The 24,197-nt window shown below is 44.0% G+C and overlaps 1 protein-coding gene across 1 annotated transcript in view; it reads right to left on the bottom strand.

Annotated features, from left to right (window-relative positions):
* AMOT (angiomotin) overlaps positions 1 to 24,108 on the bottom strand; it is an 82,171-nt gene extending 58,063 nt beyond the window's left edge. Inside the window, exons 1-3 of the mRNA XM_015429179.1 lie at positions 23,914 to 24,108; positions 6,649 to 6,803; positions 3,690 to 4,609 (exon numbers count right to left, since the gene is read on the bottom strand). Of these exons, the coding sequence (XP_015284665.1) occupies positions 3,690 to 4,552 (863 nt within the window). The 5' untranslated portion in view covers positions 4,553 to 4,609; positions 6,649 to 6,803; positions 23,914 to 24,108. The remainder of the gene's footprint in view (positions 1 to 3,689; positions 4,610 to 6,648; positions 6,804 to 23,913) is intronic.
* Between the last annotated feature and the right edge of the window lie 89 nt (positions 24,109 to 24,197).

The following is a 24,197-nucleotide window of genomic DNA, read 5'->3' as shown; positions in this document are numbered from 1 at the left end:
GGTCGGGGGCAAAACATCTTTTGGTTGTCCCAGCCCCTAGAGATGTCAAATATGCTGCAACTAGGGCCAGGGCTTTTTCGGTGGCGGCTCCTATCTGGTGGAACGAGCTCCCGGAGGAGATCAGGGCCCTGCGGGACCTTATGCAGTTCCGCAGGGCCTGCAAGATGGAGCTCTTCCACCAGGCTTTCGAGTAGGAGCCACCGCCATCACTGTACCACCACCGTGCTGCCATGTTTGGCAATGCGATCTGGCCTTGGGAATGAAGGACGGACATAGCGTAGATCAATCAAGAAGAGACAATAGATCCTCTGAAACATTGTATTGGAGTCCCGTCTTGGATGACATATTGTTACGAGCACCGATTTTAAATGTAAATGTAAATGGAATTCATTGTTTTATACGGTTTTAGTGTTATGTATGGCAATTGCCTCTTGTTAGCCGCCCTGAGCCCATGTGGAAGGGCGGGATATAAGTCAAACAAACAAATAAATAAATAATAAATAAATTGTCCAAAGGTTATTCATAATGAAATAAGGATTTAGTTTTAATTATGTAGCATGAGGCTGTATATTCATGCAATGTTTAAATTTTTTTGGTAAATGAATTCCATTAATAATGTCATGCTCTTCCAGAGGGTTCTATAAGATTATTGGGCAATTTTTCTGTCTAGAAGATATTATCACAGATTCTTGGTTTTACAGTTCTCAAAACTGTGCATTTGTGTCTGCAGAGATCACATGCCTCTTCTTCACAGCAGAAATGTTATAAAATAAACATACGGAGTTGAGAAAAAGACCTTAACTCCATTGTTCCTTTGCAAATCTATGTACACATAATCAAACCCTTACCTCTTAAGTGCTAAGTTTCAAAAAATTCAATGAATAGAAGATTGTTGGGAGTGGAATAGATCTCTGCACATAAAGCTAAGTGTGAGGAGGGAGGGGCAAGCAGTAAAAATGAAAACCTTTTGAGCAGAATACTCCAGAAGTCTTTGGATCTTTGTGTGTACAGCCTGAGGTTTATCATATTATTCTTTCCTTGGAGGAAAAAACCTATAATGGCTGCAGGCCATAAAAGTTGGAGAATATTTTAATGAAGTTCCTCTACCTATGGGTAAGGAGACATGCGTGCAAAATGCAAACACTGCAACAAAGAAATGCAAGGCTGGGGGGACCGAATGAAACATCATGTGAAGTGTTGTGATTTATTTATGATGTGTTTCTAATAGTATTAAAGGTAAAGGTAAAGGTTCCCTTGCTCGAAAGCCAGTCGAATCCGACTCTAGGGTTGCGGTGCTCATCTCCGTGTCAAAGCCGAAGAGCCAGCGCTGTCCAAAGACGTTTCCGTGGTCATGTGGCCGGCATGACTAAACACCACGGCGCACGGAAGGCTGTTTCCTTCCCACCGAAGTGGTACCTATTTATCTACTTGCAATTTCTTTGCTTTCGAACTGCTAGGTTGGCAGGAGCTGGAACTAGAGACGGGAGCTCACTCCGTCTTGCGGCACCCGGGTCTTGAACTGCTGAACTACTGACCTTCCACAGCCTGCAGTTCAGCGTCTTAACCACTTGAGCCACCGCAGCTCCTAATAATAATAATAATAATAGTATTACCAAATCAGTAATTATTTGATATAACTAAAACTAATCTGAAAAGTTGTTATTCTAAAAATGAAACATTCATCTGGTTGTAAATATTAAGATTGTACCAGCAAGAATGAGTCCTTATGTAGAAAACCATGATTGTGATTTAAATTGTGACGTAAATTGTGATTTAAACAAATATAAATTCCATATAAATATATGGTTTGTAATACAAATGATAATAGCTTGTGTTTCGTTTGTATGTTTTGTGTGTGTTTTTTAAAATATAGTCTCGCTCACAACATTAATGCTAGTGGGTTCTTTGGCACACAAAGAACTTTTGCTCACAAGACTCCACAGCTTACAGGGAACACTGAAGACAATGTGACTGTGCCAAGAAGCATCGTTTGCACAGGGCCTCAGAAATCACCCGGAGCTCCACAAAGGCTGCCAGGATGGAGCTCCCCTTATTACAGTTTCAGTAATTAGCAAGGAACCCCCAACCCCCACCAAGATCACAGATCTAGCCCAACAGTTTTCAAAATGCACCCCAGAGAACTGTAGGCATTTGCTCACATGCTTCCCAGGGATCAGGCCACTGAAAGTTCAGGGACAGCAGAGGACCTTTCCTGACAGAACATCACTGCCTTCTTTTCAGAGGAGAGATGGGGCCCTTGCAAATGTCTGCAAGGCAACCCAGGGGTCCGAGGCCTGACACCTCACACAGATAAAGAATGCAGTTTAGAATGTGCCCTAGAAGACTCAATGCACAGGTGTCTGTGAGAGAGGGTGTCATGGAAAGGGTGCCCTGAAGGAGAGAAGTGTGAAAGGCCCTGAATCGGCAGTCTACACAGGAGTTACACTGATGGCTGTTAGCCAAATGGAGCAGCAGGTTTGGTGCGGGTGGCACAAAACCCTGAGGTAAAGGGGTAAAGAGCACAAAGCCTGGCAACTGACCATCAACTGCCACAGCTCCAAGCCTCAGCTGGCAACTCCGCTGCATTCAACTCCTCCCTGTGTGCCCCTGGGACATAGAAAGACCACTCCTGAGGGAGGCAGTCAAGCATCTGACAGCTGCCAGGAGAGTGAGCCTGGATTGTGGGGATAGGGAAAATCAGCAGCTCAGTGAGAAACAGGCTTTGGCTAGGGTGCCACCCCGGAGTGTTGCTATAGCAAAGGAGATGAAAGCCCACATCCCCCCCCCCCCCCCCCAATTTTATATAAACTGTCTTGGGGATCCTTAAGGACTGAAAGAACAGGCCCAGCAATGTGTACACAAAAACGTATCCTTGATCCAGCAAGTATGCTTGTGACATACACATAGAGACTTACAGAAACCAGGAACTTTTACCCAGAGTACTGACAGCAGAAGCTGTTTAGCAGCACACTTATTCCCCGGATGCTCTAGATAACCTGTAAAGAAATAGATTTAAAACTGCACCTCTGGAACACCGTAACAGTACAGAATTAATGACACTTCTATTTAATTACAAAATTAGAATACAATCTGAATCTGACACCTGAACAGCTCATGCAAGCCCTTCCTTCTGCACAAATGGGAGGGAAGCTTCCCAGGTCCCCTGCCCCGTCCAGTCTCATTCCTGGTGTGTGTGTGTGTGTGTGTGTATCTCTCTGGGTATCTCTGCCACCAAGTCAATGGTCCCAAGGGAATTCTCAGTCTCATTCCTTGTGTGTGTGTGTGTGTGTGTGGTGTGTGTGTGGTGTGTGTATCTCTCTGGGTATCTCTGCCACCAAGTCAATGGTCCCAAGGGAATTCTCAGCCTACGGACTTGCACATAGGTTACCTCTGCCATGTTGCCCTTTAAAGGCTCTGCTCAGGGGTCTGTCTACCCCACTTCTCTCTATGGCTTCCAGAAGACTGACTGGTTGAATGCTCTAAAGGCACAGGGTTAACTGCTGCATGCTCCCCTTTCTCTTTCTAGCCAGGAAAAATAGTTTTTAAACTCTGAGCAGACCCAACTATAACCCTTTGGGGTGTAAAGAAATACAGATGTATTCCTGGGGTGTACAGCATTACAAAACACTTCCTACATTCTTTTTTCCTACAAGTGAGGAGGACAGTTATGAGGAAGACATGCCACTCACCTGACTGACCCATACTCAGGAGGATGCTGGTACCTCATCATGGGCCCATCAGATCTGCCTTGCTGGGCCATGCGATGGTCACCATAGTAATGCCCAGGGTCCTGTGGCTTACAGCTCATAGGTGGGGTAGTCATATTTTTGTAAGGATACTCTGGAGGGGGACCTCTGTACTCCATCCCTTTCATGCTTGACTGAGGAGGGCTGGGTACAGAACCTTTAAAGAACTCGCTGGCTCCTGAGCTCTTGTACAGGTCATTTGTCTGCTGAGAGGAAAGCGGAGACAGTGGGGCACTGGTGACAGGAGCGTGGGCCTTCACACCGCTGGTGGCCAGTGACAGCTGCATCAGCCTCTCACTCAGGGAGCGAACATGTCCTTGCTTAAGGTCCTTAAGTCCTTCATCCTGGTGGACTTTGCCTGGGCTTACCCGCTGAACGGTGGGACGCCCTTCAGTCCTCGTCTTCTGGTTGGAGACTCCTGTCACATAAAATGCTGCCCCAACGCTGGCATGCTGCTGGCCCCTAAAATACTGAGACTGGACTTTGGCTTCCTCATAGGTTGGGAGATCTTCGCTATTCTGGAGTCTTGTGGAGAGCTGCTTTTCCATGATGCTGTTGTCCAGTTGTATCTCCTGGCCCTGAGGCTCCTGGCGAGCAACATGGGTGCCAACCTGATGGTCCTGGGGGCTCAGCCCTTCATTTGGAACCCCTGGGCTCCCGCTGCTGGCAAAAGGGGGTGCATTACCCGTGGCTTGTTGGTGCAAGGCAAGAAGGTTGCGGCTGTCATTTGGGTTCCCATATCGCAGCTGCTCCTGCAGCAAACGCTGTAAAACTGTCGTGGCCGTTTGCTCTTCTGAAGTCCTCATCTCAACTGTGACACCTTGCGGGTGGAATGCAGAAGGGGACACTAAGCTGCCAGTGACCTGGGGAGGAGGCAAAAGATGATGATTAAGCTCTGCTTTAACTGAAAAGGAGGGGAGAGTGGTAAACCCATGCCACTCACAATTTGTGGCACTTATATTAAAGCTCTTTTAAACAAAAGCTGTTAACACCTTCAACCTTGAAAAGGGCTTATCTGGGAAGATGGGCAAGATGAGTAAAAGACCCTCCCCCACAAGGAGCATTTATTGATCCCCAGCAGAAGACTGGAGTGCCAAAAGCTGCAGAAATATGACAGCATCTATTTATACTGCCCCAAACACACACACCCTTTAACAGAACACAAAAGAGTCCATAGGGGCCACTGTTTACACAAGACATTTTATGTCCCTAAGCCTCAGTAAGAGCTGAATGATTTACACTAAGGTAAGGGTGGCCAACTTCAGGGGCAAGCTTTCTTGTGCCACAAGCGAAGTCCAAAGGATGAGATGGTGCCAACCTAGAATATGCTACAAAGCATGTAGCTCCGCCACCCCATCCTGGAATGGATTTGATTCTCATCTACCAAACTGGGGAACTGGCTGCAGCTGCACAGCATAGGACAGATCCAGGGCAGGCCTGACTCACTATCCCTCATGCATGCTGCATGCTCTGAAAAAGGCTGCTGCTAAGTATGCAACAGCATACTGAAAGGAATTTCGAAGATACTATATTGAAAAAGAGCACTCTTTAAATGAGCTGCCCCAATCCAGTAGAAGCGATCCCTACTTTCCCTCTTCTACTTGGTAGCACCACAGCATTCCCTTTTCGGTTCTCGCAGCCAACTTTGAGCGATCCCTACTTTCCCTCTTCTACTTGGCAGCACCACAGCATTCCCCTTTTCTGTTCTTGCAGCCAACTTTGGCTTTAGCTCCTAAGTGGAATAAGGAAAGAGAGAGATACATCATTCCCGTTATGAGAAAAGAAAAGCTTCCTCTCCTTCCTTGGGTAGTTTCAGTGCTTTTGTCTGATAACTTCCTTGACAATCAAACCACGGCTATAGTGGCTTCCTTTCTAGCTGCGGTGATTAAGAAAACAGATCTCCCTGAGTTTAATTAGTTTATTGCTGATAACTGTTGACCTATATACAAATTTGATAATTTTAAGTGTGTGCTGGTTTTTGTTGTTGTTGTTGTTTTGGTGTTTTTTTATTCTGTACAGTTGCTATGGCTTTCTTGCTAATGCAATAAATATTATTATTATTATTAGCTTTATGTTATTACCAAACCAATATAAATACACTTTCCAACAGGGATTCTGACAACAATTTGAAAGGAAGCTTCATCCACTATTCTATTTTTACTTCTTGCTTAGAAAAGACAAGGCAGGAGTACTTCAGGAGCTCTCATGCCACCATTTTGCTCCAATGAAATAACAAACAAATCTGTAGTAAAAGCATGCTAAATAAATCCAACAACAATTATCTAGAACATCAAGTGAATAATAATGCCACTCATATATATATTATTGAATTAGTCCAAACTAATTATATTCATTTCAAATGGAAACTACACAGTTCTGGATAATGTAATCAACGTTTCAGATCTATTCCTTCATCAGGTAAATCAGGTAAATCTTCATTAACATGCAATGAATACATATGTATAAACGAGGTCCCGATCAAAATATTCCAATTAGGCACAGTTTCATTATCTCTTGCAAGCTGGAATTACCTCTTCAAGGACATGTAATATTTATACAAACAATTTTTTTCTTTCTGTGCTTATTCTATTTATGAAGGAAGTTTGCTGCTTTTGAGATATGCTGTGACTTATTGTGGGTTTGAGTTTGTTACCACCCACTTTTGGATAATTGCTCTTTATTATGTTTGTGATTCTACAATAATATATATATGAGTTTGGCATTATTATTGACTTTGCTTTCTAGATAATTATTGTTGCATTTATGTAGCACGCTTTGACTACAGCTTTATTTGTGATTTCATTGGTCTTTTTTCTGTAGCCTCCCTCCTTCTTACTAGTCATTTTGCCCCAGCTCCCCGCTTTGGTATTTCAGTGACTGTAGGCGAATCACAAAAACCCACCTATTTCCTTCACTTGGGTTCTCTCACTCAGAAGGAGCCGTTCCAAAACATAAGGTGACGCCTGTCTATCTTTTTGCTATGTCGAAAACTCCGATGTCTTCCCAGATCCCTTGTAATCTGGATTATTTCATCATTCCTGTACACTCTAGAAAATCCTGAAAAACAGAAGATGGTGGAAACTGATTACAAGAGATACCATCAGAAATTAGTTCCCTTAGCAATGACATATTCTTCCTAAATTCTAGCATTTATTTGTTTAAATTTGTACCCCGCCTTCCCCGCCAAAGCAGGCTCAGGCTTACAGGCGGGAAGAACTTGGCTTCTAAGTACAGTAATTAATAACAAGTTTACCAATACTATGGCGGCAAGGTCCCTTACCCTAGCTTGGACTCCCACACGTTAACTGACCATTTCTGGACTACTATATATTTATTTAAAATATTTATACCCCACACTGTACAGAATGAGCTTGAGGGGACCTTCAGAAGACAAAGAGGCTGACTAACCCATGGACCCAGCAGCTTGAGGCTGAGGGGAAAGCAAGCAAACACTGAACTCTGGCAGATTTGGGCTGATGAGGAATGGTTCTTTAGAAGAGAACAACTGGTCCTACTACTCCCCTCCCCATCGAAACCGGGTGGTGGTGGTGGTGGTGCAAAGTTCTAGGTGCAGCTCCCAAGCAGCTGCTGGGTGGCAAGTTTAGCCTTCATTCTGTTCTGACTGGAACAAGTCAGCATCAAGCTAAGTGAAACCTGGGGCACTGGGTCCTCATAAAATCTGTCATCTACACATGTTCTGTTAAGGTAGAAATATGTTTCCCTAGCTCAGAGCTCCTTGCAAAGGAAGTGGATCTAGCAATTTGGAAACGAAGAACATTCCCCCTACTCCCCAAGCTCAGGAAAAGAACAAAGTAAAGTAAAAAGCAGCTGACATGATGTGAAGCCTGGCATTTTGTCCAAGTCTTGAGTGCTCATTTTGGCTGTATGCAGGCAACACAGCAAGCAGCAGTTGAATCCAACCATGCACAAAGGCAGTTTGGTACAGTGCTTGTATGGCCCCTTATCCATCCGTCCCACCCACCCACCAGCAGAGCTTGCTTGAGCTCCAACTAATTGTTGCTTACAAATGCAGACACCTCAGTGAACAAAATGGCAATAAAATGTCCTGGTGAACCCAGGCCTGAATAAATCCAGAAGCATTCACTCAAGTTCTGTGTGCTGGGGAGGGAGAGGCCAAGTGAGCACAGCAATTCACTGGGTTTATGCCCACTGAGGTTTTAGTTGCAGTACCTCCCAAATCTGAATCTCAGATTAAAACCTATGTGGAAACCTCCTCTGTTGAGTCTTTCAGTGCATGAATCCTGCAATGCTGTTTAATCTCCTCCTGAGGGATGCATCCAAAGTAGCTGCCAATGAACTATTCAGCAAAAGACTTTAACCCCAAACATTAGGAAAGCAGACAAGCAGAATCTTAACAATTTTTCAGACATACTTCAGGCAAATGATCCTGTGACCCACTCTATAAAGCAACCCATGGCTATCTTTATATGAGAAGCGCATTCTGCTACATAATGCATTCTCCACATGCCCACCAATGTAATCTTCCGGTGTCAAACAACTTCATTGACCAGTTTTACAAGAGGCTAAGTCAGATGCTCTCCCTTCTCTGACGACCACTGGCCAACTAAGGCCTGTACTGTCTACTCTGGCTGGCAGCAGCTCTCTCCATTCTCAGGCAGAGACCTTTCACATCACTTACTTTTGCCTTAATCCTTTTAACTAGGACCTTCTGCCACAAAACAGATGCTCTAACACTGGGCCACAGCACTACCTAACACACATTCCTGTTGCCAGAAAGATTCCAGAGATCCCAACGTTTAGTTTGAACTGTTTGCTTTATGAAAAAATAAAAAAGATTACCTCATCTGGGTGGAAACCACTAACACTGACTGTTAATGTCTCCGAACTCCTGTCACCCACAGACAGGAGTGGCTTTCTCATTATAGCAAGCTAGAGATTCTTGGCTATAAACAAGCTCCCAACCACCACCTCTGAAGCCACTCCAGTTCCTCCAGCTGCATCAACTGTGTAACAGCTCTGCTGCAGTACAGACATTCAGAATCAAGCATGGGTTAGAGAAACTGCACCAGAAGCACCATTTTAGGTGCAGGTGCTGGACCAAATGTAGCTTGCGTTGAAGCAAAAAACCCCACCACCACCACTCTTTACAGAGAGAGCGACTCGGCTGCAGTCTCTCTCCCCTCCTTTTTCTTCACTTCCTGTTCTCCATGTCTCTCTAAACATCTCTCTTCATGTCTCTCTCAATGACTTATGTTTATTTGTGTTCCCCCCCCCTTTATTTAGTAGGCAAGGGAGCAGTAACAATACATAGAATTAACCAATTCATACAATCTAAAACCTATGGTACTACTTCAAAATTTTCCATGAAGTTAACACAAAATTATGACACAAAAAAAATTAAGACAAAAAAAAAAAGACTCTTGAGAGTCCCTTGGACTGCAAGAAGACCAAATCAGTCAATCCTAAAAGAAATCAACCCTGACTATTCCCTGGAAGGCCAGATAATGAAACTGAAGCTCAAATACTTTGGCCACCAAATGAGAAGGGAGCACTCACTGGAGAAGACCCTGATGCTGGGAAAGATTGAAGGTCAAAGAAGACGGGGACGGCAAAGGATGAGATGGTTAGACAGTGTCATAGATGCAACGAACATGACATTGAGCAAACTTCAGAGGACAGCGGAAGACAGGAAGGCCTGGCAGGAGCTGGTTCATGGAGTCGCGAAGACAGCGGAAGACAGGAAGGCCTGGCAGGAGCTGGTTCATGGAGTCACGAAGAGTCGGACTCGACTGTGCGACTGAACAACAACATCAAAATCTGTATTCAACTGGATCTGTTTGGCAATGTACTTCGGGCTAAGGATACAACAGAGTGAGGCTTCCAAACATCACATACACTGTTGTAGGGAACAGACCTTGGCTTTCTATATTCATACAAAATTAGCCACATATAACTTAGTAGGACCATATTGTCCATCTACAAATGGCCCAGACTGAAAAACTGGCCCGAAAGTAATCTTCAAAATTGGCAGCTGTACTGGGCTGCTAACAGCCTTAAACTCTAGCAACTAGTCTTTGAGGATATTATCATTGGAACTGAGTAAATTAATCTCAGCAAACAGAATGGAATAATTAAGGCAAAATAAGGCAATGAGAGGAAAAGATAATAAAATTTAAACACTAATTTTTTAAAAAAATTAAATCAATCAGATACTAGGAAAACCTCCTGACCTGAACCAGCTGTTACTTATTCATCTACATACTAAACTGTTTCCAAGGCCGCTTCTGCTATTATTTAATCATTAATGCATTAAGAGCAACTCTTCTCATGTTTTGATTCCTGTGATGTTTCCTCAATTGTGCTATTTCAGTATGCCTGTCTTTTTTTCTTCATAAAACGAACTATCTCCATAAGAGTCTCCTTTATGGTCTCTGTCAGCTCCTTGGTATTTAAATTTAAATTGTCTTCCTGCTCTATTGTGGCAGGGCATTCAGAATTCAGCTGTTGCTCTGGATCCACAGAGATCTCCTCTGGGGTTTGTGCCAGCTCCTTGGCCTCCAAGTTGTTTTCCTGCCCTATTGTGACAGGACTTTCAGAGTTTGACTGTTGCTCTGGTGTTTCTAGGCTAAGCTGACAATCATTAAGATCTACAATTCTGCAGTCTTGTGGGACCCTGGCTTGCACAGGAGAAAACAGGTGCAGGGAGCCAAAAGGGTCAGTCAGGGAGTTGAATATGCCTACAGCTCTCACCTGTTCCTGTTTGGTTCCAGTTTTGCCCAGATCTGAATTCATTGGTCAGGGGTTGCTGGACTTAGTTGCTGGACTTGAGAATTAAAGTACCTTTGAAATCTAATCCCAACTCAGCATAGTAGGAGGAATGTGCAAACACATGGGTTGGTATTTGATTGGAGCGAAATTGTAAAAAAAAATAAATGTTCATAGCGCAGAGGTCCAGGAATTTGTTCCGCCTTAAAGAGATCAACGAGAAATGGTTCCATTTGTAAAAAAAGGTCAAGTGTCTTCTGGTCCATCGCTTGGTGGACCAATTGATATATCTGCCTCAATAACTACGATCCTAGAAGCTCAAAAAAAATATATTCCGCAGGTTAGGAAAGGCACAAACAGGTATAGGAAAAAGCCTGCATGTTTAACAAACAAAGTAATGGAAGCTGTAAAAGGTAAAAAGGATTCCTTTAAGCAGTGGAAAGCTAGTCACAGTGAGGCTGATCAAACGGAACACAGGCTATGGCAAATAAAATGCAAGTCTGTGGTCAGGCAGGCAAAAAGGGAATATGAGGAGCATATAGCAAAAAACGTAAAAACCAACAATAAATCTTTCTTCAAATACATTAGAAGCAGGAAACCAGCCAGGGAGGCAGTGGGGCCCTTGGATGACCAAGGGGTAAAAGGAGTTCTATGTTCTTATGATAAGGGAAGACATTGATTACTGGACAGTTGGGCTCATAAATTAGGGAGAGAGTCTCCTTTAATATCTTGCAGGGGCAGTTGCAGATACCCCTTTGTATTGTAGGCTTGGGTGTGGCACTTTCTTACAGTCCTTGTTCCTATATGTCTCAGAATTTCGATTGCTGAGCAGACTTTTTAAACAATGAGTATTTTTACCACTTCTTGAGATATGAGTTATAATCACATCCAGCTTTTCATGGATTTCCTGCAGCGTTCTAGCGATTAAATGCATCTGGGCTGCTAAGAGGTTCAATCCTCAGATTTTCCTGGTTGGCACAATGGGGACAATGAGCGCAAGTCATAGTTTTTGAAACCACTGTTTGAATGCTTGGATGTGGCAGTGGGGCCCTCTATCCTGGTTTGTTTACTCACAGGAGTTTTACTCTCTTCCTCAAATGGGTAGGCTCTTTTCACTCCCATAATATATCCGACACTTAACTTCTATAAGAGGAAAGCAGCTCATAAATCTTGGCCTTTTTATAGGAACCCCCACCCACATTACAATGATAATGATGACAATGAAGAATTAGGTTTTATACCCTGCTTTTTTCTACCCTAAGGAGTTGCAAAGCGGCTTCCGATCTGCTTCCCTTCCAGACCAGCAGGGGAAGAGCTACAGTGCACCACGAAACCCTACGGCCATTTATGTCCCTCCCAACATGAACCTTAAAGGCTTGATTCAGGTCAAGCACCAAACCTTGGCTTCGCACTATGCAAATAGATCTGGAAGAAGCCTTTGCCTCGTTCACATGCATGGTCAATCCCTAGTTTGTACAGCAAGAAGGTTTTGCTCACTCAAAATGCAGACCGTAATAATAAAACTAAACTAATAAAACTAAACACTCAAAATGCCTTCTAAGGATTACATAGAATTAGGAGTTTAAGGGCAAATATCTAGATCATTAGCCAATAATTCCCATGCATAATGTAGACATACACCTCAAATCAAGATTTTATTTATTGAGTGATTTTTGCTAAAAAGCAACTAATTTTAAGAACATAAGAAGAGCCTGCTGGGTCAGGTCCATCTATGTCAGCAGACTATTTCCCAAAGAGGCAAACCAGTTGCCCTGGAGGACCAAACAAACAAGAGCCCAGAGGCTGAGCGCGCGAGCACACACACATTGCTGCTGCCTCCTGGCATTGTTATTCAAAGTTTTGCTGCCTCTGTAAATGGAGGCATGCTCAAGTAAGTGAAGGTTGTACCACTTCAGCCTTCCATTTCAATCTGACATCCTGGTTTTGGAAGAGACACTGCCCGGGTCACCTGGATGGTCACCTTGGCTAAGAGGTGGAATAAAAATATCTTAAATAAATACAGCATATGGAAACTGGCACCCAGAAGACAATCATGGCAGCCAAAGAGTGGGACTGACAGGTTATTATTCTCAGTGGAACCTAATGAAAGATCCTTCTTTGAACCTGTAAAATTCTTTTGCATACTTCCAAGTTGCTGAACACTTTGAAAAAGTCATTGAAAAGTAAAACCCCCAATTTGGGGCAAACACAGAGCTTGTGATAGCAGGGCTCATAAAGCACAAGAATAATTGCTGAAGCAAAACATATTTCTAAGTTTGTCTGAAATGAATGTATTCCTACTAATAAGGGAGAATCCCTAATGTGATTAGCGTTTTGGAAAAGTGTCCCGAAAGAGCATAATTTATCTCAATTAGGTAAACATAGCTTGTAAGTGCTGAGAAACAGACCACAGGACTCCTAAACTATTTAAATTAAACTCTTCCTTTCTCACTTTCCTGCAGTTGCCAACCATAGTCTCAGGTGTGGTTCCAAGGAGGTGCATGGACAAGGGCCAGTATTACATATCCTCATACCAGAAGGACACAGTCATCCTCACAAGAGTGAACCGCCTCCTGTTAATTAGAAACAAGAAGTGATACCACTAGAATCATACACATATTCTTAGCATGAGCTCAGGCTCCCAGCTCCTAAGGCAACGGGAACTTTTTTTTTATGTATGAGATACAGTTCCCATGACTAGTGATGCTAACAGAAGGGTCCAATTTCAACTACTTTTTGCAATATTAAAAAAGGAGTTTAATCCATATATACCATTTAATTCCCCTCACAATCACAACATTGAGAACATCTCAGCGAAAACACGATGCTCTCCTCATTTTAACTACACTGCGAGAATGAGGGTGGCTGTTCTGACCCAAGGTTCAATTTCATGTGAAGGTCATAACAAAGAGACATGCAAATTACCTCTCAGACCCAGTTGGTACATCCTAAAATCTGCTGATACACATGGAAAAAAACAAAACACATACAACTGGTACATGAACAAAAACACATACAACTGGAACAATCACAATAGTTGGGATCACTTCCTATCTACAATCTGCATACCCTTAGCTGCTGAAAATGATGCCACTGTGATCGCACACATAGCTTCCGCAAAGGAGTGTCCATCAAACGATCCAGCAGAGGTCTAATTGTTACAGGCTATAGACATTTCACTCTGTGAGGATGGAACAAGGCTGTTACCTGAGATCAAGATGAAATGGGGTGGAGACAGATCAGCATTCCCCACTGGTACTGCCTCTGACACCTGCAGAGCCTTTCCGAAAATGGACAGGGCCATTATAAGGTAAGACCTGTTACTGGCTGCCCCTCATTCAAGCAAAAGGGCTGACCTGAAGATCAGGAGGACTGATAAGCACTGGGCTTTCTTCAGTCAGTGTGCGGTTCCACTGACCCTGCAACCTTTCCTTCTTTTTATTCCCAATCTCTCCTCTCCTCCCCTACCACTGGCCTTCCTTTTTTTCCCCATTCCCAAACTTTTAATGTTTTATATATTTTTACAAGTTTTTGAAACACCCCCACCCCATTAAGTGTCTTATTAATATGGGAAGCCAGAGAGAAGTTCAGACGATAAGACTGTCAACTATTTATTTATTTCATTAGATTTCTTGACTGCCCTTCCCGGCTCAGGGCAGTTTACAACAAAATAATTTAATATATTATAAAACCAATTAAAACCATAAAAATGCAATATTAAAAACATTCAAACATAAGCATTTGAAAACATCTTAAGAACAATATGGCATTCAGTTCTGGGGGTGAGGGGGCAGGCAGATGTAAGGTACCGTCACTGGCCTCAGCAAAAGGCCTGGCAGAACATCTCTGCCTTACACTCAACAGAACATCACCATGACTGCTTGCCAGTCAGTGCAGAGAGGATTCTGGCCTTGGCCGACTGAAGGCCTGGCTCAGTTTGAGGCTGCTTCAGGTGTTCACCATGGGACAAACTGAGGCAGAGGGAGTGATACTGATGGGGTGGAGCTTGTGACCTGACCCACCCACCCCGGAAATGAACATTCCAGAGCAGCAGCCAGCCCCCTCCTCCTCCAGGCTGGCAGAACTCCCAGGGGCTGGACTGTGCTTCCAACCAAAGTACACCCCTTGACAGACCAATGGCCAGAGTCCGAAGAAGTCTGATTCCTATTTCCAGTGGTTTGGTCAATCTGGTGTTGTTTTTGCTGCACATTGTATGGATCTTGCGGTTGGCCTGTTTGTGTTTGACTCGCCATGCTAGTAGTTTTAAACTTTTGGGATTCTTCTGCCAGTGCTGTTGTTTAAGATACAGGAGTTGTTTTTGAATTCGTTGTGTCTCAATAGCTTGAAGAACCTTCTTTTCTGCTTCTAGCTCTTTCCATATTTTCTTGTTTCTTGTTTTCTTATGTAATGTTTCAAGATTACTAATCTTGGCTGTCAAGTTTATAATGTTTTGTTCTTTTTCTCTTTTTAGGTTTGCGACTAAAGCTATGAGTCTTCCTCTCAAAACCGCCTTGAGGGCATCCCAGACTGTTGTCGTTCTCCTTGATAAAAGCGTCAATACATTTTTGAATTTCCTCTTTACAGCACTGATTTCATAAAATAAATTTGTTGAGCTTCCACGTTTGACGCTTAAATAAATAAATGTTGCTTTAACAATTGCAATTGCATGGTCGGCATGGTCAGACCACATAAATGGACCAATTTCAGTCTTGCTAATTTTATGCATGAGTGTCTCAAAGACTAGCAAATAGTCAATACGGATGTAGGAAAGAAATAAGTATAGTCCCAATCCCCTTTGTACATTTCTCTCCAAGCATCCTGCAGGTTGTATTTCCCTAGTATCTCATATAGCCTTGTACACCCACCAGATTTTGTAGATTTTAAAAATTGTTTTCCTGTTCTAAGTGCAAGTCAGCAAATTAAGTTAAGGTCTCCACAAATTATTACATGTCCTTTAAAACTGAAGAGTTCGGCTAAAGTTTCATCTATAAATTAGTTGCTGTAGATTTTCCAGGTTGTGTGGCCGTGGTCTTGGCATTGTAGAACCTGACGTTTCGCCAGTAGCTGTGACTGGCATCCTCAGAAAGATGGAGTTATACCTCTGGCATCCTCAGAAAGATGGAGTTATACCTCTGAGGATGCCAGTCACAGCTACTGGTGAAACGTCAGGTTCTACAATGCCAAGACCATGGCCACACAACCCGGAAAATCTTCAGCAACTAACAAGCAAAAGAAACTTAACAAAAGATCTCTACAACCTTACCCCCCCAACTAAGTACCTTGCTTATAACAAAAAACTAACTGGCTCTCTAAAAGTGAGCGCTAAAGAATATTTATAGTGTTCTCAGAGGATCAGAGAGCCCTCTGATCAAGCAGGAGATGAGACCTACTATCCAAAGACACGCTATCCGAAGACACTACTAACACAGAGAGTGATTCCAAGCTCTGCAACCCCCCATTTTCCCCAACCTCCCCACCCAGGGAACCAGTTTGACAAATAAAGCTATTGAACGGCCAAAATACAAATACAGCAACTATCAGAAACAACAAGAACATCATTTATAAAAATAAAACAAGCTTAGGATCCTCCTTAAATGGAGGGTACTGGAAATTTGCTAGACTTTTGTGGTGTATCAGGAAAAAGTCTCTTGCGCTTGTAAGCTTTCTTCTCGTTTTGTTCCATGAGAGATTCTTCCTGCAAAGCTTGACGCAATGCCACACCAGATCTTCATTCCAGGCACAGAGTTGGAGTTTTTGGTATGCCACGTATAATTTCCCTGAGGGCAGCCACCAGTATTGATGTCTCATGGCTTGCAGCTTTGTAGTCACAGGTTTAAGCCGGCATCTGATTGCAATAGCCTCCTTGGGGATATCAGGAAAGACTTGAAGAACATCTCCATCAAATACAAGGGTGCCTGGGGTTCTTGCCATTTCTAAAATTGTCTTTCTCACTCTAGTGTCAGGTATCGTTAAAAGGATGTCTCTCGGAGTTGTGCATTTGGTTTTGGCGGGGGGGGGGAGGGCATACGTACAGCATGTGTTATGACTGGAGTCACCCCTTCCTCTAAACCTTCCTCTAAATTCAGGGCATGTGCAAGTATAGAAGCCATAAAAGAGATTGTCTTTATTTTCCTCAGCCTCTTCCTTCAGGCCTCTTACTTTTAAATTACAAGCCTTAATTTCCATTTCTAGAGCAATCAAAGGATCTTTCTGAACTACTGAAGCCTCTTGTAGCTCTTTAATAATGGCTTGATTTGTTAGCCCTACCTCCCAAGCATCATCAACTCTTTGTGCAATTAGAGAAAGGGCAGTCTGGATTTCATCTAGCTGATCAGCAAGAGCAGACATTTTCCCCAAAAGTCCAGACTCCATTGACTTCAGATGATGTAAAATTAAATTAGAAGAGGAGGGGCTTACCGGGCGTTCCTGTGGGTTCAGGTTCGTTGACATTTTGTTTTTGATCCACTGGGCTGCTGTTTTTTGTGTCACAGTTGTAAGGAGCTCTTTTACTGTTTTGGTGGTGTCTGTCGCCATTCTATTTTTGGCAGAGTCAGTTTTCCCCATCCTGTGAAAAAATTAGGGCCGTTTGGAGTGTTTTAATGCCACGGGGGATTCAGCCGGGTCGGGAGCAACAGAGTCAAGCGTCCGCCATGATCCACTGCAGTGCCTCAACCCTGTATTATTCATGAGGTGGTAGATTGTTCATTGCTGGAGGCTAAGTATCAATTGGATACTACTTGTCGGGGATATTGTAGTTGCAGTTTCTGCATTGGTGGGGGGTTGGACTACATGATCTGGTGGTCCCTTCCAACTCCAAGATTAAATAAATAAACATTATCAGTGCAATCCTAAACAGAGATATGCATTTCTAATCAATTGGTCTAGAAGTGTTTAATTCTGCAAAGGATTGCAATATCACTACTGTTTACCATGATTATTAAACAGAACCTCCATATTTCGAGGCACTATACCTTTAGGATCCAAATGCTAGGGATCAGCTGGAAACTATTATCTCCATTATGGCCTTCTTGTGAGATTCCTACGGCTTCTGACCAGCACATTTTGGATCAGAGACACTGGACAAGGTGGGCTCTTGGTCCAGTGCCAACTCTGCTGCCTCAAGCAAGGCACACCCAGTACAGTTGCCTGCCAGATCCAAGTCAGACTTGGCAGAGGTTTGGTTTGGCCTGACCAGCAACAGTCCAGGAGGCAACACCCATCACTTACTGTGATGCCAATGACTTGGAATGCACCAAGCACTACAGAACAGCACTCTCCTTATTGCACTCTTCCAAGTAACTGCTTGGGTAGTTTAGCCAGAGAATCAGCCCTGGGTTCAGCATAAGCTTTCCTTATATTAGCAGATGCATTTTTCCCTGCATAAAAATCTGTTCGCTTCCTAAAGGTACAGAATTTGGTTCATGCATGAAGCTCTGCCACCCATGTACCAGATCCATGCAGACGATCTTGCCAGTTTACTGGCCCACATATGATCAGGACATGGGCATAGATAAAGCAACACTGTGCCACAGTTTGTGCATCTATTCCAGAGCATGCAAAAGAACTGTGAAGGACAGACGCAAAAGAGAGAGAATAAACCCATCAAGTGTTTGGGTTGGAAAGCCTTTCAAGGCAATTATTTTGCATAATCTTACAATCTGTTTGACCATCTCCTTTTGATATGTTCAAAACAGGGTTATTTAACCGCTGAATAACAAGTCTGGTTTGCAGCTCTCTCTGATACCCATTTCTAGCAACCTTTTTTTTAAAGCACTTGGGCCCAAAAGGTTGCTTACTCCCGCTGTAATGCATTTCAGGGACTGGTTAACATTAACATCTGTGCCACAAGCCACTCACTGGTGCTGTGGTACCCTTGCCAGTAGCATGGATCTTAGCAGATGCTAAAATGTATAGATATTAATAATTCTCATGATTTATAACAAGTAAAAAGTTTTCTCCATAGGACTGAAGGCTTCAATTGCCTCTGCATCGACCCATAACTTTAGTCCCCGAAGAAAGTCTCAGATATTCTACAAGATGGCACATACCACGTGGTGTGACTTGGCTGGACATCAGTTCCCAATTGACTGTCTTTTTTATTACGTCACTCTGTGGAGTGACATGTACCTTAATGACACTGCATAAATAAACAAGAGTTGACCAAACAGACCCCTACAGATCTGCACCAATGTGATCAAACTAAGCTGATTTAAGTGAAGGGAACCCCACTGGAAACAAAGAGGTCCACAAGAGCATTTTTACAACCACCCTGGAGGCTTTAGACAATATAAATCCAAACACAGCAAGGTGTGCTTTCCATTGTGAACCAGCACCTCACATAAGTAGCATCTGAAGATTCAACACCATTATTTCACTCTTTAATGCTCTGGGTCTTGTTCCTTTTTTGCTGTTAGCAGCTCTACCCCACAGATATCTCAAGAATGCATCAACATTATCCTCATTTCTTTGCATGGATTTGCCATTCCTTCACTTTAGTCCAGACCTCTCTTCTGGGCTGCCAGTTAATAAAAACCACATGAGATTACTATGTAATCTCCAAGTACCAGAATCAATGCCATCGGAATTACTCAAACCCGATCAAAACGTTTGCAGCAAGCCACTTTGTCCCTATCAAGGGGATCGAGCTGCATCAGTGGCCTGGGCTTCAGCCCAGGTAAGCACAGCTGAAATCTGGAGCCAAAAGAACCAGCTGTAGAGGCCATTAGACCAATTCCTGAGCATGCTGACCATTTATTGATTGTAAAGCACGTAAGGACGCTAAGCGTTATACAACAGTTAAAACAACAACAACCCAAGCTGTTCCATAAGTTCACATTCTTAACTTGTTAGTCTTACTCTAGAAGGACAGGGAAGTCTGAAACAAGATTCATTCCAATAGTAAATGAGGAAGGGTGAAAGCAAACTGAAACAAAGACGGAAACAGGAATGAGAGTGTGGAGAGTGTGATGCTGTGTGCAGGAAACTACCTTGGGGGGTACATCTGTGCCAAATGTAATGTATTTTAAGTAAAACATGCCCCATGAGCTTACTGACCCATATATGCATTTCTTCCTTTCCAACTGGGAACTAATTATGTTTAGCGTTTCAGCAGCAGCTACAACAGATGGCACCAAACCACAGTTTGAAACAGCAAAGTGGAAGTCTATCTGTGGTTTGATGATAGCTGTGGTCGATGGAAAAACTGGTGTCTCATGCAGAGTCTGGAGGTGGGACAGAAACAACCCAATATATTTTTTTTAGTGGGACAAAAGTGCTTACATGTGTTCTGATCTTGCACTGCTATGAGGCCATGTATGTGAGTAGGAACCCAACCAAACAGATAGATGGCACGGTTACATCCTATACTAACTCCATAAAATCACAGGAAGGGATGATGCTAGTACAGGAAGCTAGCTACATAATTTTTCATTTCCTAAAAGATTCATGAAGTGCAGTTTGAACGGGTTGCATTTCTGTACTTGAAGGCAAAGGCATGGATTTGTGCTGCACACAAAAAGACAATGAGCTCTCGTTGTTGCTTTTGCTTTTAAAACCTGCAAGTTTCTGTCCCTTATGACAGTGTGCATGCAATTCCTTGCACAATTTTCAAAGAGGGGAAGCTAAATGAAATTTCTACAGGTGATGGGGGAGGGCATCAATGTCAGGCAACAGAAGCCGTATTTCACAATAATGCAATTGCTTAATCTGTATTATGATTAAACGTGAATGAATGCAATCGCTTAATTTGTATTCTTATTATTTTTTTACAGACTGTGGTTTCAAAGAGTTCACCTTAAAATACCCAACACGGCCCCGCGGGTGTAATTATCTTCTTTCCCTTGGGGGAAAACTGTACTTCGGAAAGTGGCAGAGTCAATCATTAAATCTACCCAAACCTCTCTTTCTGCTTTTGCTATCTTATCCATCTACTTCTGGCTTGAAGCCAGCAACTGTCTTTGATGGCAGCAGGTTGATAAGAGGTAACTGCTTCATTCTGATAAGATCTAGGTACAACATCTATAATTACACACCTTCCACCCCACATTCCCAACATTCTGTTGTACTTTACAGTAAACTGGAAATACAAGTCAGGATGAGGCCGCGCAGATGACTGTCTGCAGGTGGGGTCACAAAGGACAAGGAAGGGGTTTCAGGACTGATCTTGTGGAACCAAAGAGCGCAGTCATTAGGCAATGCTTTCCAAAGAGTGCTGCAGCTGGGGATAAGGAAACAGAGGGAGCGAGCCCTGCTCAGTGCTCTTGGCAGTGAGCGTCCTGACGGTCTTCCTCAACACGAGAGGAAGCGTTTAGGCTCTCCTGCTATACACATCCTGCCCAAGGGAATGGCTGGGCTAGCACTTGGCTAGCACTGATAAGCAGCCTGAAAGAACACTGTTGTAAGGGGGAACCTAGCCATTTTCTCCCTGATGTGGACCCACGGCAGCTAACATCATTCTATTAACAACCCTATGAGGTATGTCAGGTTAAATGTGTGTGACTGGCCCAATGTTACCCATTGTGTTTCCACAGCAGAGGGGGAATCCACCCTGGGTCTCCCGGATCCTAGTCTGAAATTCTAACCACCATACCACACTGATTTTAATGGGATGGCTGCTAGGTGAATCATGCAAGTCAGGTGGTAGCAAGTTGCCTAGTAGTTTGTTGCTGGGCCTGGCTCCATGAATCTTCCCTCAAAGGCCAAAACAGCCCTGGAAAGGGCTCTGGTCCCCCCCCCTCCCCTTGCCTTTTATTGACAAACCAAGGCTTCAACTGGCAATAGTGTTATGGTTGGCTAGCAATGGCCACATAGGGCGTTTGTTTCTTGCAAATCTGGGGCTTTTCTCAGGTTTGTTCAAAGATCTGTCTTGTCTGTTCACTGCTCCAATCTCTGGATTTAAATATCCACAGAGTTGGCCACAATGAGAGTTAGATATACTGATGATTCAGTTAGACTTGGTTCTCAAGGTTAGGCTGTTATTGAACACAACAACAAAAAACTAAAGATGGTTACACAGAAAAACACAAACACAAGTTCACATTCAGTTTTACAAGACATTTTATTGATTCAAGTGTGCCACACAGCTGAAAAGGCCAGATCTGCAAGCCAATGGGGTGTCAAGTACACCCCCTTATATATGAATGAAAGCCATTTACTCTTCTGCTTGTGAAAACCAGTTATGTGGTTCTTCTGAATTGGGAAACTTTCTGGAAATTTTCCCTATTCAAATTTAAGTGTATAATTTCAATGTTAGCAAAAGGAGGCAAATACACTGTGTACAAGCCTGGACCACATACAAGCACTCGGGTTTGTCCAGGCTTCCTATGCCACATTTAGCCCATGTAATGTGATTGATTTGCTGCTAAACAACTGTGACAACTATAGATAAACAGACTGTATTTACGTATGTGGGGAGGAAATTTTTCAACAGAAAAACATAGCATTGGAACATTTTCCACCCACATCACTGGTGAGAAAACTATTCCTACACTGTTCCTTTTCCCTGCTAGCAAATAGCCCACTAACACTAGTTTGGCGGCAGGGGGGGGGGGGGGGAGCGTCTTACGACCTGCCACAAACATCAGCCAATGCTCCACCATATCAATTCCTCATAACAACAAGTATTTTTCTAAGAAGGTCAACTGCCTCAGTATGACCCAACAAATCAGACCCGAATGCTCAAAGCAGCAAAGTGCCTTGTTAATACCATAAATTTGACCTAGAAATAGCATGATCTGATATGTGCTTTTCTGACTCACAGCTTGCTATTTATTAGACTTTACAAGTTAATTCTTTTCAAACTGTATGGCTGAATCCATTAAATCTAGAAGCCAGTGTGATGCAGCAGATAAACTGTCACTCCAGCCCTGAAGAGACCTATCTTCAATTCATCCATGAAGTTAACTGAGTGATCCTGAGACAGACAAAACTCCTACCTCCTTTTTGAGGAGATACAGATTGTACTTCACTGCACAGCTGAAATTATGTCTCTGTCCCTTCTCCTTCCTTTATGAAAGGTAAAATCCTTCTATCCTTGTAAAGCATTTTAGCCACTACTGATATATTCAATCCAATCCACGGCATATTCAATCCACGGCATATTCAATCAGATCCTAAGGCAGAAGCAGACACATTAGGGCCCAGGAGCCTGTGGGAGCCTTCTCTCCAGCTCTCGGACTGCTTAATAATTTGCTGGGAGCATCATCAGTCTGCTGGGCTGCAGGACTTGCTAGCTGGCTGATGCTCCTCCGAAAACTGTTAAATCACTTGAGGGCCATCAACAGCAACAGAGTAGGAGAGAGGGCCTCATTTGGTATCTGCCCTCTAAAGCAGGTGGAGACCCTCAGGCCCATCCTCGTTTTAAGGTGATACTAGCTGTGGAATAACATGGGTAATACCACAAGCGTGCTTGATTAGTAAGGCTTATGACCACACCGCCACTTCTCTCTGTTCAACTGAAACCCAGGCGTGAACTGAGATTTCACTGCCAAGGCAAAACCCAAAGAGTTTTGATTCCATAAGAGTCCCACAAAGCAAAACTGAGCGGGTGACTTCATCCCTTCCAACTCCGCCATATCTAAAATCTTGTAGGACTGCCCTGCAAGGTGCCAGCTTGTGTCACACCCCACCATGGGAACTGAGAAGCTGCTGGAGGAGAGGAGGACCTGCTCCACCGCATTCTTCTGCGATAGCAGGGCCAGAAAGCAAAACCGAGGCAGAGCCACCTGATGCAGACTGACACGCTTTGCAAGTGGGGCTGACGCAGGTGGCTGGCTTACCTACAGCTGGCCAACAACGGTTCTTTTTAAATACTCCTTTATAACCAGGGGACTAACATTGAAAAGAGCACAAGATATCCTGCAAATTTGTGCAAAAGAAGACAAGCGCATTGCAAGATATATGCTGTATATACCTCTGCTCATTACTGGAGAACACCATTAACCTGCATTCATCGAAGTGTACCATCACAACAAACTGGTCCCGGACTTTCCTGTCAATTACAGCACAGCAATATAAAAGCATGTAGCAAAAGCACCGTTAACGTAAAGTACAAGTCTTCCCTTCACCTCACCTGGACACAGAACGGATTTGCAAACCGAGGAAGCCCTCGGTTAAGTATTCACCGAGACACGGCCCTGTCGCGCAAAACGCCTCAAGTTGCAAGTCGGCAATTCAAACATTCTTATTCCACAGCGGCCCATTTCTTTTTTTAAAAAAATCCCTTCCTCTCCATCCCAGCCTTACTGCACAAAAGGAGTCCGAGATAGAACCTTCCTCCAAGAGGTTGACCCCCGCGTTCCGCTCCCAGGGGCTTCAGCCTGCGCCGCACACTCGCCGCCCGCGGGGCGGAGACCCAGCCAGAGACCCCAGGCCCCTCGGCGTCAAGCGTGGCCCACCGCAGCCCCCGCCCCAATAGACAAACCTGAGGCCGGACACAAAGGAGGCTTCCCGGCCCCGCCTCCGGGCCGCGCAGGAAACTCCCGGTTGCTGCGCCCGGACCATCGCGCCAGCGATCCCGCGCCACCAGCCGCCCGCCCGCCAGGAAACAGGGCCGGGGACGGCCAAAGAGACTCCGCCGGCGGCCGCTCCCACTGGCGGCTTCCGCGGGAGAGCCTCGCCAGCGCCTCCCCCAGAGCGGCTTCAGCAAGACCGGGATGTCGCTGCTGCTGCTGCTGCTGCACCACGGCCGGCCAAGGCAACCCCCAA

Source organism: Gekko japonicus, unplaced genomic scaffold, assembly GCF_001447785.1.
Source record: "Gekko japonicus isolate JY-2015 unplaced genomic scaffold, Gekko_japonicus_V1.1 scaffold2870, whole genome shotgun sequence".
Lineage (NCBI taxonomy): Eukaryota > Metazoa > Chordata > Lepidosauria > Squamata > Gekkonidae > Gekko > Gekko japonicus.
The sequence above is the reverse complement of the archived record's forward strand: the minus strand, read 5'-3'. Positions and strand labels throughout refer to the sequence as shown.